The following is a 15,072-nucleotide window of genomic DNA, read 5'->3' on the forward strand; positions in this document are numbered from 1 at the left end:
CAAAGAAAGAAAGAACTAGACTTCAAAGAAAGAAAGAAATAGACCTCAAAGAAAGAAAGAAATAGACTTCAAAGAAAGAACTAGAATTCAAAGAAAGAAAGAACTAGACTTCAAGGAAATGAAGAAATAGACCTCAAAGAAAGAATGAAATTGACCTCAAAGAAAGAAAGAAATAGACTTCAAAGAAAGAAATGGACTTTAAAGAAATAAAGAAATTGACTTCAAAGAAAGAAAGAAGGAAATAGACATCCAAGAAGGAAAGAAGTCAAGAAAGAAATGGACATCAAAGAAATCATGAAAGAAATAGACATCAGGGAAAGAATGCAAGAAAGAAACAAATAGAGAAGAAAGAATGAAAGAAGGATATTGCAGAAAGAAAGAAAGGACGACTAAAGTGAGAACTACAAAAGAAAAGAAAGAAAAAAATAAATCCCCACAGAAATACGTTTTCCAGGAAGTTCTGCTTTTGTCTCACAGAACATGATCCCTAAAGACTTGTGGGTCGGCGAGGCGTGTTGTCGAATGTGAGACGAGTCTTTACGTTCCTCTTCGCTAGCAGTGGTTTACGCCTTGAAACTCTGCTATGGATATCATTTTTGCCCTCTGATCTGATCTGATCTAAGCCGAGCGCGGCTTGCGGCTCCTTCGACGTTGCTCTCTCTGCAGCGAGCTGGCAGATTAAATGTGATGTGTATTGTTTTCAGATGTTTCTCTCTTCACCCGCTGTGTTTATTCTAGGACGTATTGTTCCATCTTTATGTAAAGCCACAATGCCACTCCGAAGCTGTATGGGAATTCGTTACAGCGCTTTCAGCTGTTTTACCTTTCTTCGGAAATCTTTGAAGGCTGGAAGGAAGTTGCCAGGTGGTTATACACACTTCACTTCCTGTGTTTGTGGAGTAGGTGCACCATGGGTAATGTTAATCATGGGAAAAAAAACAGGACAGCGTCCGATGATCCTGTGACTGAACTGACTGCTCGCTCTGATGTTCTTTTTTTTTTCTTCCCACTTTAATCACACAATTGTAAGGATAATACTTATAATCACACACACACACACACACACACACAGCCATAAACCCCAGTTCTCAGAGCTACGACTAGCGGCTAGCCTGCGCCGTGTGTTTGCTGAATGATGTCATGACTGATTCCTCAGCACTGCGTTTACTTAGCTGTGGATTTATACGACCCAGCTGGAGTCAGTTTGAAGCTCTGAGTCAGCGCTGGGGAACAGATTGCAATCGTTTGTTGTTTAGCTCCGACCTTGTTGGTTTTTCCTCTGATTTGACACTGCCTAATTTGTCGTGACATCAGTAGTGGTTATGTTTGGGAGTAGATGTTGACGTTACTGTCGCACGACTCGCAGTAATGGCGAGATCTTTGGGGTGTACGCTGAACTCTTACCGAGCGTCTAACACACATTACATTACACACTCAAGCTGGAGGTAATGAAGGTTTTTTTTTTTTTTGTGTGTGTGTGTGTGTGTATATGTATGTATATATATATATATATATATATATATATATATATATATATATATATATATATATATATATATATATATATATATATATACTTTTCTAACTTGTTAGCTAAAAAAGAGCGCAGATTGAAAGAGAGAGAATAAATGAATGACAGTGAAAGAATGAGTGAGAAAGAAAAAGCAAGTAAATAGGAACGAATACATCAGCAAAAATAAGTAATAGAGAAAGAATGAATGAAAAAGAAAGTGAAAAATGAAAAAGAGGAAGAATGAATAGATTATGAAGTAATAATTCACGAGTGAGCATGAAAGAAATGAACAAATAAGAAAAAAAAACAAAAAAGCGGGGGATTGATTGAATGAAAATGAATAAGTCAGGAAAAGAAATGAGAATGAATTATTGTGTAAGAAAGAAGTGAAAGACAAACAAATAAACAACGTTAATCACTGATTATACCCGAGTCGTTACTGTGTGCGGTGTGGTCATTACGTCATTGTGTGTGGTGTGGTCATTGTTATTGTGTGTGGTCATTATGTTATTGTATGCGGTGTGTGGTGTGGTCATTACGTCATTGTATGTGGTGTGGTTATTGTGTGTGGTGTGGTCATTACGTCATTGTGTGTGGTCATTATGTTATTGTATGCGGTGTGTGGTGTGGTTATTGTGTGCAGTGTGTGGTCATTACGTTATTGTGTGTGGTGTGGTCATTGTGTGTGGTGTGGTCATTACGTTATTGTGTGTGGTCATTATGTTATTGTGTGTGGTGTGGTTATTGTGTGCGGTGTGGTCATTACGTTATTGTGTGTGGTGTGGTTATTGTGTGTGGTCATTGTTATTGTATGCGGTGTGTGGCGTGGTCATTACGTTATTGTGTGTGGTCATTGTTATTGTATGTGTGGTGTGGTCATTACGTTATTGTGTGTGGTGTGGTTATTGTGTGTGGTCATTGTTATTGTATGCGGTGTGTGATGTGGTCATTACGTTATTGTATGTGGTGTGGTTATTGTGTGTGGTGTGGTCATTACGTTATTGTATGTGGTGTGGTTATTGTGTGTGGTGTGGTCATTACGTTATTGTGTGTGGTGTGGTCATTGTGTGTGGTGTGGTCATTATGTTATTGTGTGTGGTGTGGTCATTGTGTGTGGTGTGGTCATTACGTTATTGTGTGTGGTCATTATGTTATTGTGTGTGGTGTGGTTATTGTGTGCGGTGTGGTCATTACGTTATTGTGTGTGGTGTGGTTATTGTGTGTGGTCATTGTTATTGTATGCGGTGTGTGGCGTGGTCATTACGTTATTGTGTGTGGTCATTGTTATTGTATGTGTGGTGTAGTCATTACGTTATTGTGTGTGGTGTGGTTATTGTGTGTGGTCATTGTTATTGTATGCGGTGTGTGATGTGGTCATTACGTTATTGTATGTGGTGTGGTTATTGTGTGTGGTGTGGTCATTACGTTATTGTGTGTGGTGTGGTCATTGTGTGTGGTGTGGTCATTATGTTATTGTGTGTGGTCATTATGTTATTGTGTGTGGTGTGGTCATTACGTTATTGTGCGTGGTGTGGTTATTGTGTGTGGTGTGGTCATTGCGTTACGGTGTGTGTGTGTGTGTGTGTGTGTGTGTGTGTGTGTGTGTGTGTGTTTAGACCTGTCAGCAGCGTGTGAGTGGAGCCTCATCGGGCCGTTTGGGTTTTTAAACTCTAGTGGACAGAACCGGAGTCCTGATTAGAAAACAATAACGTCAGCGCGACGTTTCTCACAGCTCCAGGCGTGACGGAGTCCTGGTGTGAGAGGACTGATCATACTCACTCATGATGAGTCAGACATGGGGTCACGAGGACATGAAGATAATGTTTCATTTTTAACCTTTACTGAATGAGACTGTTTTCAGTAACCTCACTTCTTCTCTGTTGTACAGAATGATCTTACACACACACACACACACACACACACACACAAAGTTTAGTTTAGCTTGTTTAGATTCTGATATAACTAATAACGTATCGTTCTTTTCTCTCCTTTTCCTCAGGAGTACATGGTGTACCGAAAACACACGTACATGCGACTGGACGGTTCGTCCAAGATCTCGGAGCGTCGTGACATGGTGGCGGATTTCCAGAGCCGGTGAGCTGTCAGCCAGTGGTTTCTTTTTTCTTTCTTCCTTCCTTTCTTGTCTTTCGTTTGTTTAAGGGTAAACAGGGTCCCGTGTTAGTGTCTGTCTCCGGGTGAAGTTTAGAAAACGAGCTGTAATTAGCGCTCAGTCTGTGAGGTGCCTTCGAGGTCGACCTCCCTGTGCGGCTCTGGCCTGCATGATCTCCTCTCACTCCCGTCTGCTTTCCATTTTGTACGGAGAGTGTACGGGATATCAGAGTGTAGGATTGTTTTCTCTCTCTTTCTCACTCGTCCCCCCCCCTCTCTCTCTCTCTTCTGCTTGCAGGACGGATATTTTTGTGTTTCTCCTCAGCACCAGAGCAGGGGGTCTGGGGATAAATCTGACCGCTGCAGACACGGTGAGACGCTCTAATACACGCTCTCTCATTACGGCGTCACTCCGGGCGAGTTTACCGCTCTGCTCATCAAACTTCTGAGAACATCGTGTTCTCCTGACGCCACCGAAACATCCTCATTAACCTTTTTAAGTACAGGGAAACTAATAATGCTGGTGAGGAATGTAAATCCGGACCCACTTTTGAATTTTTCCACATTTTGCAGTGTTTTTTTTTTTTTTTTTTTTTAAATAAGTTAATAAACCCCAGACAATATCCATTGACCACACCACCACCACCACCACCACGCCGTTTCCAGGGACGAAAACTCTCTTGACAGTAGTGTAAAGTGACATAGCACAGGATGTTGTGTGAGAAACAGAGACAAAGACACACAAAAAAAAAAAAAACTGTAGCAGCATTGAAAAGAGAAAAAAAAAAAAAAAACGAAACAATGACCACAACCACGACAGAAGAAAAGATCAAGGAAAAAAATAACATAAATAATAAAGCATAGAGAGGGGAAAAGGCTCACGAACGACAGTGACAACTGAAACTGGAGTAAAGACCAAAAAAAAATATGAGTAAATAAAAGAGCTACGAGAGGAGAAAAGAAAGAGAAAAATTGAATAAAGAATAAAACAAAAGGACAATAATGAGACGATTTTAAACGAAAGAATTAAATTATTGGAACTTGGAAGGAAAAAGTGACGGACAGCAACTACGACAACAGAAGAAGACGAAGAAAAAAAATAAAATGAATGATGAACCGTAAAGAGTGGAAAAAGACAGTAAATTAGACGACAAGAACGACGACTACGGAGGAGAGAAAGGAAAATGATGATAAAGCAGAGGGAAAGCGGAACGATAACGACAATGACGGCTCCGCAAGTTGGGAATAAATCGTGATTTTCTAACCGTAAAGGGAAAACCTGTGTGTTAATGTGAATAAATCAGTTTGTATGATAATTTTCTTGTAATATCATTAGCATATTATTGAATATTATAGCGTACTGATGAATATTGATATCCGCTCCCTGGCTAGAAGAATCTGTATAAGGCGTACGAGTGTGTGTGACGAGTGTGCGTGTCCTCCGTTCCTCCGCAGGTGATTTTCTACGACAGTGACTGGAACCCCACGGTGGATCAGCAGGCCATGGACCGAGCTCACAGACTGGGCCAGACCAAACAGGTCACGGTTTACCGCCTCATATGTAAAGGCACCATAGAGGAGCGAATCCTACAGCGGGCCAAGGAGAAGAGCGAGGTATGAAGAGCAACGTCTTCTCCACACACACACACCCTACACTTCGTCTCCTGAAAAGAAATGAATCGGAGACTCCGGTGTAGGTCGTGATCCAGTTTAAAGCGGCGATCCTGAGTCTAATCACGCTCTCGCATGTCCCGTGTCTCAGATCCAGAGGATGGTGATATCAGGAGGGAATTTCAAACCCGACACCCTGAAGCCCAAAGAGGTGGTCAGTCTGCTGCTGGACGACGAGGAGCTGGAGAAAAAACGTGAGTCGCGTCGTCGCCCGCGAGATCTCGGCGTTCTCAGAAACACGTCGGCGTCCGATCGGCGCTCGGCGAATCGTCGACTTCCTGACACAGAGTCGCGGTTCAGTCCGTTTCACTTCCAGAACTCCCTTCGATTCATAAACTCTGCATCGTTTAGGACATGAACACGCTGTTAACATATTTTAATAAAGAAATGTATAAATCCTCCTCCAGTTTTTAGACTGAATACACAGTCATGTAGACGTTGTGTGTGTGTGTGTGTGTGCGCGCAGTGCGTTTAAGGCAGGAGGAGAAGAGGCAGCAGGAGGAGAGCAGCAAGGTGAAGGACCGTAAGAGGAAGAGAGAGAAATACGCCGAGAAGGTAATCCGGCCCAGAAATATCCTTTACATATTCTACACATTCTGCAGATACAGTTCTAGTCGCGTATAGTCCTCCTGAGATGCCGGGTCACGAGCCTGTACTCCGTTTGCGTCCAGAGGAAAAAGGAGGAGGACGCCGAGACCACGAAGAAGAAGAAAGAAGGCGTGAACTTGGTGATCCCGTACACCCCGTCGGCGGACAACTCCAACCTGTCGGCGGACGGCGAGGACTCGTTCATCAGCGTGGACATGGAGTCGGCCATGCCCAGCCCCTTCAGCGAGGTGAGCGAACGACGTGCGGCGCACGCGTCACACTTCTTCCTCCTCCATTTATTCTTCAGAAAGCAACTGGCACTTGAATCTCAAGGCAGGCCGTTCGAGGAGAAATTAGTACAGAGGTGTACAGGACAAATCAGAAAGCATTGTTGCTAAGAGTTTGGCTGAGACGTAACAGGAAAGCTGACACGGCGACTTGTTTGCGCAGATCTCTCTGAGCAGCGAGCTGCAGCCGGGGTCTCTGCCAGCCGACGAGAGCAGCAGCGACATGCTGGTGATCGTGGACGAACCGCTGCCCACCAACTCGCCCGCCTCGGGCACCGGCTCCGTCTCCGACAACATGAACGGTGGGGAGAAATCTACCAATATCTCGATACCAAGAAAATATCACAGTGGAGTTTAAACGTTCAAAAGGTGTTGGGGTTTTAAAGGTAAATAGGAAAGGATTAAGAACGTGACCTGCACAGTATTCATCACACACCTTTATGTCACGTTATGAAAGGGAAAAAGTGTCAATGCGATTGTTCGCGTCGACGCTGTTGAACGCGAGACTGCGCGTGCCATTGCGTCATAAGATACAACAGCCAATCGGGATCGTTATGCAAATTTCCTCGGTTAACACATCTCGGATATCTAATTCACATGTTCCTAGAGACTCCCGGTCGTCTTTAATGATCCATACGAGCGATTTTAAAGCGTGAATGCGTTGTTGTTATTTATTCTAGATCCGATCATGGTGTTTAGAACAAGTTCAAAGAGGTTTTCGGGTGAGATTAACGAATCATCTGTTCCTCGAGTCCGAATCGGAGCGCATATCGGTGCTCGAGGTCCGTTTACTGTTTATAAAAAAAAAAAAATCACCCAAGCAAGGAGAACACCCAGCCAGCCCTCAGGAAATGATTCACTAGTGATATAAATAACTAGTTTATAACATCCCGCGTGTCACTTTCCGCCGGTCCTCGTTACTGCGTCTGTGTGCTCTGTCTCCGTCGTGTTCGATTCACTTCCGGAGATCGAGTCGATTCAGAGTCGACTCGCTTGATCACTAGCGTTCTCGTGGACCCGAATGAAAGCGTCTTACGCTTTCCGTTCTCTGATCCTCTTTGACGGACATCACAAGCAGGGACGCCAAGACATCTTTCTGCGGTTCATCGGCACATTCCTGTAGCACAGCCCTCAGCGGCGCGGCGCGGCGTTTCTCTTTGCCCTTCCTTCCCTCGGGACACGGGCTCGGAGCCAGACGCTAAAAGAGACCGGTCCTTGTGGAGCCGTCGTGTTTGTGTAGGACTCGCGTACCGCCGCGTAGCGCTTCCAAGACGGAGAACGAGGTTGCCGCACACACACACACACACACACACACACACACAGCCGAGCGAAGACTGACACGAGCTATAACTCCTGAATTCCTTGTGCTCGTGTCCCAAGACAGACAAAACAAGCGAGAGTGTAAGAAGGCCCCGCTCAGCACATTCAAGCAGAGTTTGGTTTACGTTGGATTTTCTCTGCGTACAAAACCACTGACGTGTTTATTTTAGCTGGAATAATGACCAGCCATTCATTTTGTGGGAAGCAGGGTCTCTTTTTAAATGCACAATGAATTTATTTTTACACTTTGAGCTACAAACCTTCGTAAATTGACTGTTCGTTGAGGCATTTTTTTCGCTATAATTTATTCATTTGTTTATTTTCATGACGAAACTGAAGTGTTCGTCGACCGAACAGTATCGATCGGATCATTCCGGTCATTAAAGTCACGCTAACCTGTTTTAACCAGTGTCTTAAAACCATATCGGAAAAGTTACTGATGAACATATGACAAGTACGTGTTATTGCATTAAGCTTTAATAGCCTATCAGGTTCGGTATGCAAATTAGTTTAGTCGATGCATTTGTTTGATCGAATGTACATCTGATGTCAGTCCGCGTTTGTCCTGCAGGTGTCTCTTCTCTAGACGTGTCGAGTCCAGGCAGAGGAAGAGCCGCTCGGAGCCGAGGGCGACCCAAAGGCTCGGGCACCGGCGGGAAGTGCGCGAGCAGGAAGGGTCGAGGGAGGAAGTCGACGGCCGGCAGTGCAGCGGCGATGGCCGGAGCGATGGCGGGCGCGGCGGCTGCCTCGGCCGCGGCGTACGCGGCGTACGGGTACAGCGTGTCTAAAGGTGGGTTCCTCCTGAAGGAAAATTAAAGTCGACCGCTAGTTCATTTGATCGATAGTTAGCTTGCTAGACAGAATGCTAGCGAGAAACCGCAAAGCGTAAACTTAAAGGTACAGCTTTACCTCTGACACTGGAGACTCCTCCCGTAAACGTTCAATAAACGCATCCTTCACTCGGTTAACAGTAAACCTGAATAAAAGTCACCCCGTCCGTCTCAAACTTCAGCAATGTAACACGATTACGTCCACCTTAATGGTCACGTGACGTCTGATTCGCCTTTTGATTCATTGTTAATCTCGTCCCTCAGGTATCGCCGCCGCTCCTGGCTCCGTGCAGCCGGCGATCGCTCGATCTTCAGCCGCCGCAGGGTTCATCCCCGTGGGCACGTCCTCCCCCCAGGTTAAAGGCTCGTCTCTGGGCTCCGGCGCTCAGCTCCTTCCACACGGCAGCGCGCACGTCCTTCACGCTCCCTCCAAGAGAGGCAAAGCTCCGAGCGGCCACGGCGGTGGACGGTAGCGGTAGCACCGCGCCGAGGTTATCGTTCTAGTTCGGCCAGTAATTTTGTCATGGGGTGCGAGGTTTTCCATGGTTTATGATGTCTACCTATGCCGTGGAGGGGAGTGGGGGGGGGGGGGGTCTTTTCCCCAGGCCTGTAGTCACTGTGAAGTAGGATCGTTTTTGCTTTTCCGCTAAAATGCGAATGTGGTTTTCGTACGTTTTAATACGAACGAGATACCGACCGCTCGACTGCAATTCCACGCATCGCTCCTAGTTTTGCACTTATCCATCACCAGGTACTCGTTTCTGGGGCCACCAGCATGAATATATACTTCTTTTGTTGTTGTTGTTGTTGTTGTTGTTTTTGTTCCTGCCGTTCTACAAGAACATTCAGTACAACTATACAACACAGGAACAGGAAATGGAAAAAATAAATAAATAAATAAATAAAAGCTTCAAATATCGTTTACTCGAACACACCAGATTGTGAAAGATCAACCGTTCAAAACGCCAAACTTTTCTCTTTACAGCTTTTTTCATTGAAGTATTCGCTTCTGATACTTAATATATAAATATTCTGACCTGCCAGGAGATTTTTTTTTTGTTTGTTTGTTTGAATGAAGTAAATGTGATGCTGCTTTAAAAACAAATGGATGGAAAAGAAATGAAATTCACTACTCCACTGAATATTTCTGACCTGGAAAAGTCTTCGATGGATGTAAAATGTATCATAGCTTAAGTTAAAAAAAAAAAAACAAAACAAAAAAACTATTAATTTATGAAGATTTGTGCGGAGTGTAAATTGTAACGGAGCTGTTTATTTTTAAACGTATTGAAGATGCATCGTTATTATTTTTTTTTATTTTTTTTTTCGTGGCACCGGTGTTTTCGATTGTTGTTTTGTTGTTGTTTTTTTTCCGGGGACGGGGCGGATGTGGCTATATTTTGTCTCTGAAGCGTGATTTATTTGTCCAGTGTTTGTAAATACCACAGCGGATCGCTCCTTTCAACGTTCTCCGTATTTCCCATGATGCTCATCTATTTTTATAGGTCACCGTGTACATACGCGAGAAAGAAAAGTGTTGTTTTACTAACGTGGAGTAAATCTGAAATGATGATGATGATAATAAAAAACGAAAGTTATTTTAAATGCACCTCTCTGTGATTTATCTATCAATGTCTTGGCTTAACGGTGGGGTTTTAAAAATATATATATATATTTTAGAAATGTAACAGTATAAACACCTAACGTAAATTTTTTCTAATATACTTTCTTATATAACGAGCATAAAGACATGGACATTTTGATGTATTGAATAATGAATCAATGAAGTCTAATTATACACTATGACGCTTAATTACCAGTCCGTGACTCTGAGACGCGTCGTAACAACCTTATGTCAACGTATGCCGTCGGACCCGGGCATCAGCTGGGCACAAAACCCACACGTGTGCCTTTTAGAATGTTAAAACAATCTCGGTGAGCGTGAGCTGGTTTACTTCTGAACGCTTTACACGAATCCCGTGTAAGGGACGGATCATAAAGGGCTTCCTGTGAAACTGTTGTACACGGCTAGGAGAAGGTGAACCACTGATCCACATTTCCTCTCTTATCTCTTCCTTCAGACCTGATAAGCAGGGCAGGGTGTAAACACAGGACTTCCAGGAGCGCCGAGTTCCCGGTTTCTCTCCAGAACAGTTCCGGCTTCTGAGTGGAAATGAAGCGTGTGAGTAACAGGTGTGATGCAGTTAAACGAGCCCCAATTAGGAAGTAATGAATGTTCAGACGTCTGGAAACTCAAAAGGTTCTGCGCGTCACGCTGTTCCAGTGAAACAATCAACAGGGGGGTGGAGCCGAGTTACTGTTCTCACACACACTTTGATAACGGAACATCCCGACGTGTTTTATTCCTATTACACCGCGGCAACTTGCCCACTATTTTTTTTTTTATTTCGTTAGTTAAACACATACTTTTCAAATCCATTTGTAGTTATCTTAAATGTGTGTTACTATAGAAATATATATTTTTTTAAAAAGAATGCAAAGGGCTGCCTTAATATAAGCTTGTAGCTGCACTATATAATCAGAGAGCTGCTGAGGTAAATAAAATTCGAGACGTTTGCGTTTAAGCACCTTTATTCAAGGACACGAGTGAACGTACAGCATGAACCGACTGGCTGTCAGGTTCGGAGTGCAAAATAGAAACAGAATGTTATGAAGTGGGTGTGCATAAAACAGCATCGTACACGAGCAAGGTTAAAACGCATGAGAATGAGGACCGGGTTTAGAGGTAGTGTTTACAGGTAGTGTTTTTAGTTTAAAGAGGGTGTGCACTTTTGGGCCGCTAAGAGTAAAGGCGTGAAGACAGAGAGGCAGGCCTTCTCGATGGAGAACAGGTGAGAGTCGTCGACCCCGGGGCAGCTCTGCCTCATGAACTCGGCCAGGCGGAGCAGGTACTCGACGTTGTAGCCAGTCTTCCCCTTGCACACAGCGATCTGAGCCGCGATCTCCTCCGTACTCGCAGGACCCAGGTAGTTCGGGTTGTCTTCTGTAGCGATGTAAACCAGAGCCTGGACCGAGGGCTGGTCTTCGTCACGCGGGATGAAGTCGACCATACGGGTGCCGTAGCCTCCTCGTACTGCTTCGCGGATGTTCAGGTAGGCCAGGGACTCCTCCATCTGGGAGCCGGTCACCTCGAAGGCCACGCCCCAGGTGCACTCCTGCAGAGGTGGGAGAAACAGTTAGATTACACGCTCAAACCGGACATTTAAAAAAAAAAAAAAAAAAAAAAAAAAAAAAAAAAAAAAAAAAAGTGCGTGCGTGCTATACAGTGTTGCCAGCTTGGTGACTTGAGATTTAGTTAGTTTAAGTGTTTTATTTAAAACAAAAAGACCCTAGAGATGAATCTAGTGAGCAGTCACTGATCATTGTTCATGTTCCCTTTTTGGTAGCTTTTACAGCAACAAAAACGTGTTTCCATCTGTAACCGTTTACCATACCCATTTCCTGACTCCTCACTACCACTGCTTCTACCCATCCATCCATCCATCCATCCATAGTGCTGAAGTGACAAAAAAAAAAAAAAAAATAAAAAAAAAAACCCTAAAAACTTCTGAAATCTTTCCCTCTCCACGCAACGTTGAGATATGCAAATAACCGGTACGACGCGATGAATATGCTAATTGGCCCGTGACGTCACGCCTCAGCGACTTTCCCCTGAAAACCCCTGGCAACACTTCGCACTGTTTGCTTTGTAAGAAGAACCGGAAGTGCCACTTACGTCATCCTCCTCCAGGAGAGTCACCACTCTTCCAGGCTGTCAAAAAATAAAAACAAACACGAACCCGTTAAAGCACACACGTGTCCACAAGCAAAAGTGGATACAAGTTTAAAGCTGGGGGCGGAAAAAAAAAAAAAAAAAAAAAAAGTAATAAAAGCGCGTCTCACCATTTCGTCACTTCCGCGGTGGAAGGTGTCTCCGTGCCAGAAGCGCCGCTTGTAGCCGCGGATGAAGCCGACGTGGCTGCGCTTGTACTTGAAGTCGGGTTTCCACACCAGGGAACCGTAGCCGAAGATCCACAGGCTGCTCTTACCGGTTAGGATGTCTTGAGGCTTCATTGTGAGAAGTTATTTGATGACGTGCAAAACAGATATAAAACCGTTCCAGGAGCGAATCAGGCTAACCCGCTAGCGCTAGCTTCCTCCGGTCGAGGAGCAGGGGTATCGGCTGGCTCACCGCTATACCGCGAACGGTACTGGAGCCCAACTGCTTGGCAGTTGTGAAGATGGAATTGCGCAGATCTGTTTGTTTTGCCTGGTGCATGCCGCCGCATTAGTGTCGCCGCATCATCGCTTTAAAACGCCATTTTAGCCTGCTCGGCTCAAGATCAAAGCAAATACTTAACCCGCTCAACCGTCTCCAAAGTGTAAACATGGACTAAAGTGCGTATACTAACTACATATACTTCAAATTAATAGCGAGATTTAAAAAAAAATATATATATATATATATATATATATATATATATATATATATATATATATATATATATATATATACACATATAGTCAGTCCCGGCTTACTCGCTCAAGAGAACCACTCGCGCTTCCCTCGGATGATGAAATGAAGCTAGTCCGCGTCCCTTCATATATTCTGTAAGCGGGTTACCATGGGGTTACGTCACCAGAACGCTTCCGCACTCTAAACCAATCACTATCTACAGGAGGCGGGATTTCACATCTCTCCATCCAATCCTCACGTGGAACATTCCTATTGCACGCGAACCGTACCCATACCGCAAGCTCGTGCTCGTTGTTGCTCATTCTATTGGTTGACTAAGCTGTCAGTCATGCATTTCCTCCACCTCTATTGGTCTATCAGAGCGTATTTGCATGCCGTTATAGTGACAGGCTGATGCAACCCGAAATGCTGGTTTCAAGCTAGCTAAACACGCCTGAGGGAAGTGTTGCATCAGTCAGTTTGAGGACCGTCCTGTTTTTTTTATAGGAGGAATTGGGAAGGACATGTTCTTAATGTCAAATGATAATAAATAAATAAATAAATAAACAAACAAATGTAGTAGCTCGTGGTTATGCAGCTGGCCTAAAAAGGTGTTGTTTTTAAAGTATATATCCAAAAGCAATATCCACAACAACAATAAGCTGGGTGTAGTCAGCGTAGAGTAGTAGTAGAGTCACCCATAGGAATTTGTCAAAATATCATTTCAGGGAATTGTTTAAATAGTCATGTGTCAATGTTGTTGTTTTTTTGGGGGGGGGCAGAAAAATGTTTCAAGTTAAGCACATAAACTGATCTGCATAACATCAGTAACTATAGTAAGACATTTCCAAGAATTACTCACTGTTTCAGTGTTAATCGCTGCATAAAATTATAATCATTATTATCTCAGGTTATGTATTTAACCCAAAAAGGTTTAAAATTCGATTTAAAAAAAACAACAATATTTTGGTGCACTGTGGGAATCAGTGGTCAGATTTTCCACATAATGTTTCAAAATAGCGTCATTTTGTGCAATTATTATTTATAAATACTCACATTTTATAATTAGATACTTTAATAAAAACACCTTTCGCCCTCCAGGGAAAGAAAGATTGGAAACATGTGGAAACAAGTCTGATCAACCCTGATAAACACGATGTCCTAACTGAATCTCAAGAAACAGTGATTCATTACATGAAACAATAACAACGAGTGTCTCTGGTCATGTATCTAACCCAGATAAGCACGGATTCTTAAAGTATACATCTTTAAAAACAATTTAATGAATTGTGGGTTGTTGTTTTGTTGTTGTTTTTTGGTGTTGTGCTAGTCAGTGGACAGATTTACACACAACTGATCAAAATCATAATTTCCTTGAAGTATTATTTATAAATATTCACGTGTCTGGGACGTAGCATATGCGTAGTTCTGTGGTCTGTTTGAGAAAACGTACAGAATTGAATCTTTCAGCGTGAATCATCGCGTCGTCGAAGGACGAACTTCCGAACGTTACGTTTTAGAAACACGATGTGATTCAGTATTGAGAGAATTTTTTTTTTTTTGAACTACCTGCTGTTCAGATTTTAAATCCATAAACTTCTACATTTAAAAATCAAACAGTGTCATTTCTCATATTTATTTCATGGAGTTGGAGTCGAGGTATAAATATAAAGTATTTCTTTATTTCTTTATTTCAGCCACAAATTGGAGAATAAGAGCCCGGTTTTTGCTGGTGGTGTTGTGTTTAACTTTGGCGCTATTCTTCAGAGGATGGATTAAACCCAAGATTCCACTTGGGGGTTGAACGTTGCCTCGTTTTTCACTAGGACGTATAGTGTGTGTTTTTTAGTCCCCAGTCTTGGCCTAGTTTCGCCTTGAGGCGTTTTTTTCTTTTTTTTCTTTGGTGTTTTCCCAAGTCTGATTCTTTAATAATAGCTGTAGGATTGGGAAACACTGTGGTCTGACTTCTCAACTTCGCCTGGAATAGATCAGATAAGCGAAACAGACACATGACAAAGTATTGAGTATTGGCCTTCTTTCTTGCTCCTTCATTTTAAGCCACATGCAATCAATCTACTCCCTGAGGAATCCTGGCCAGTCTACGTTTCTCTTTCTATGGTCCGGTTACTAACCCACTTGCGCCAGGTAATCCCCATTGTACAGGCTTTATTACAGTGCTCAGGTGTGTTACGAACCGGAACACGAGAACAATACGGACCTACCGGAGAACCTAGAAGACGGCATTGAGAACCTCTGGCTTAAACCTCAGAGGAGGAGAAAAGTAAGACTGCGAAGCCG

At 43.4% G+C, this 15,072-nt stretch overlaps 2 protein-coding genes across 3 annotated transcripts in view; one reads left to right on the forward strand and one right to left on the reverse strand.

Moving 5' to 3' along the window:
• ino80 (INO80 complex ATPase subunit) overlaps window positions 1-9,923 on the forward strand; it is a 46,324-nt gene extending 36,401 nt beyond the window's left edge. For both annotated transcript variants that reach the window (XM_053675656.1, XM_053675657.1), the window contains 9 exons: window positions 3,513-3,607; window positions 3,921-3,993; window positions 5,078-5,236; window positions 5,385-5,487; window positions 5,760-5,848; window positions 5,965-6,129; window positions 6,332-6,470; window positions 8,060-8,278; window positions 8,583-9,923. In XM_053675656.1, the coding sequence (XP_053531631.1) occupies window positions 3,513-3,607; window positions 3,921-3,993; window positions 5,078-5,236; window positions 5,385-5,487; window positions 5,760-5,848; window positions 5,965-6,129; window positions 6,332-6,470; window positions 8,060-8,278; window positions 8,583-8,791 (1,251 nt within the window). In that variant the 3' untranslated portion in view covers window positions 8,792-9,923. The remainder of the gene's footprint in view (window positions 1-3,512; window positions 3,608-3,920; window positions 3,994-5,077; window positions 5,237-5,384; window positions 5,488-5,759; window positions 5,849-5,964; window positions 6,130-6,331; window positions 6,471-8,059; window positions 8,279-8,582) is intronic.
• A 969-nt stretch (window positions 9,924-10,892) lies between these two features.
• chac1 (ChaC, cation transport regulator homolog 1 (E. coli)) lies at window positions 10,893-12,780 on the reverse strand. The gene is made up of 3 exons (XM_053675666.1): window positions 12,222-12,780; window positions 12,055-12,090; window positions 10,893-11,494 (listed from the first exon to the last, which is right to left on the reverse strand). Exons 1-3 carry the CDS (start codon window positions 12,390-12,392, stop codon window positions 11,087-11,089), a joined length of 615 nt encoding a protein of 204 aa, XP_053531641.1. The 5' UTR covers window positions 12,393-12,780; the 3' UTR covers window positions 10,893-11,086.
• Between the last annotated feature and the right edge of the window lie 2,292 nt (window positions 12,781-15,072).

This window comes from Ictalurus punctatus, chromosome 25, assembly GCF_001660625.3.
Source record: "Ictalurus punctatus breed USDA103 chromosome 25, Coco_2.0, whole genome shotgun sequence".
NCBI lineage: Eukaryota > Metazoa > Chordata > Actinopteri > Siluriformes > Ictaluridae > Ictalurus > Ictalurus punctatus.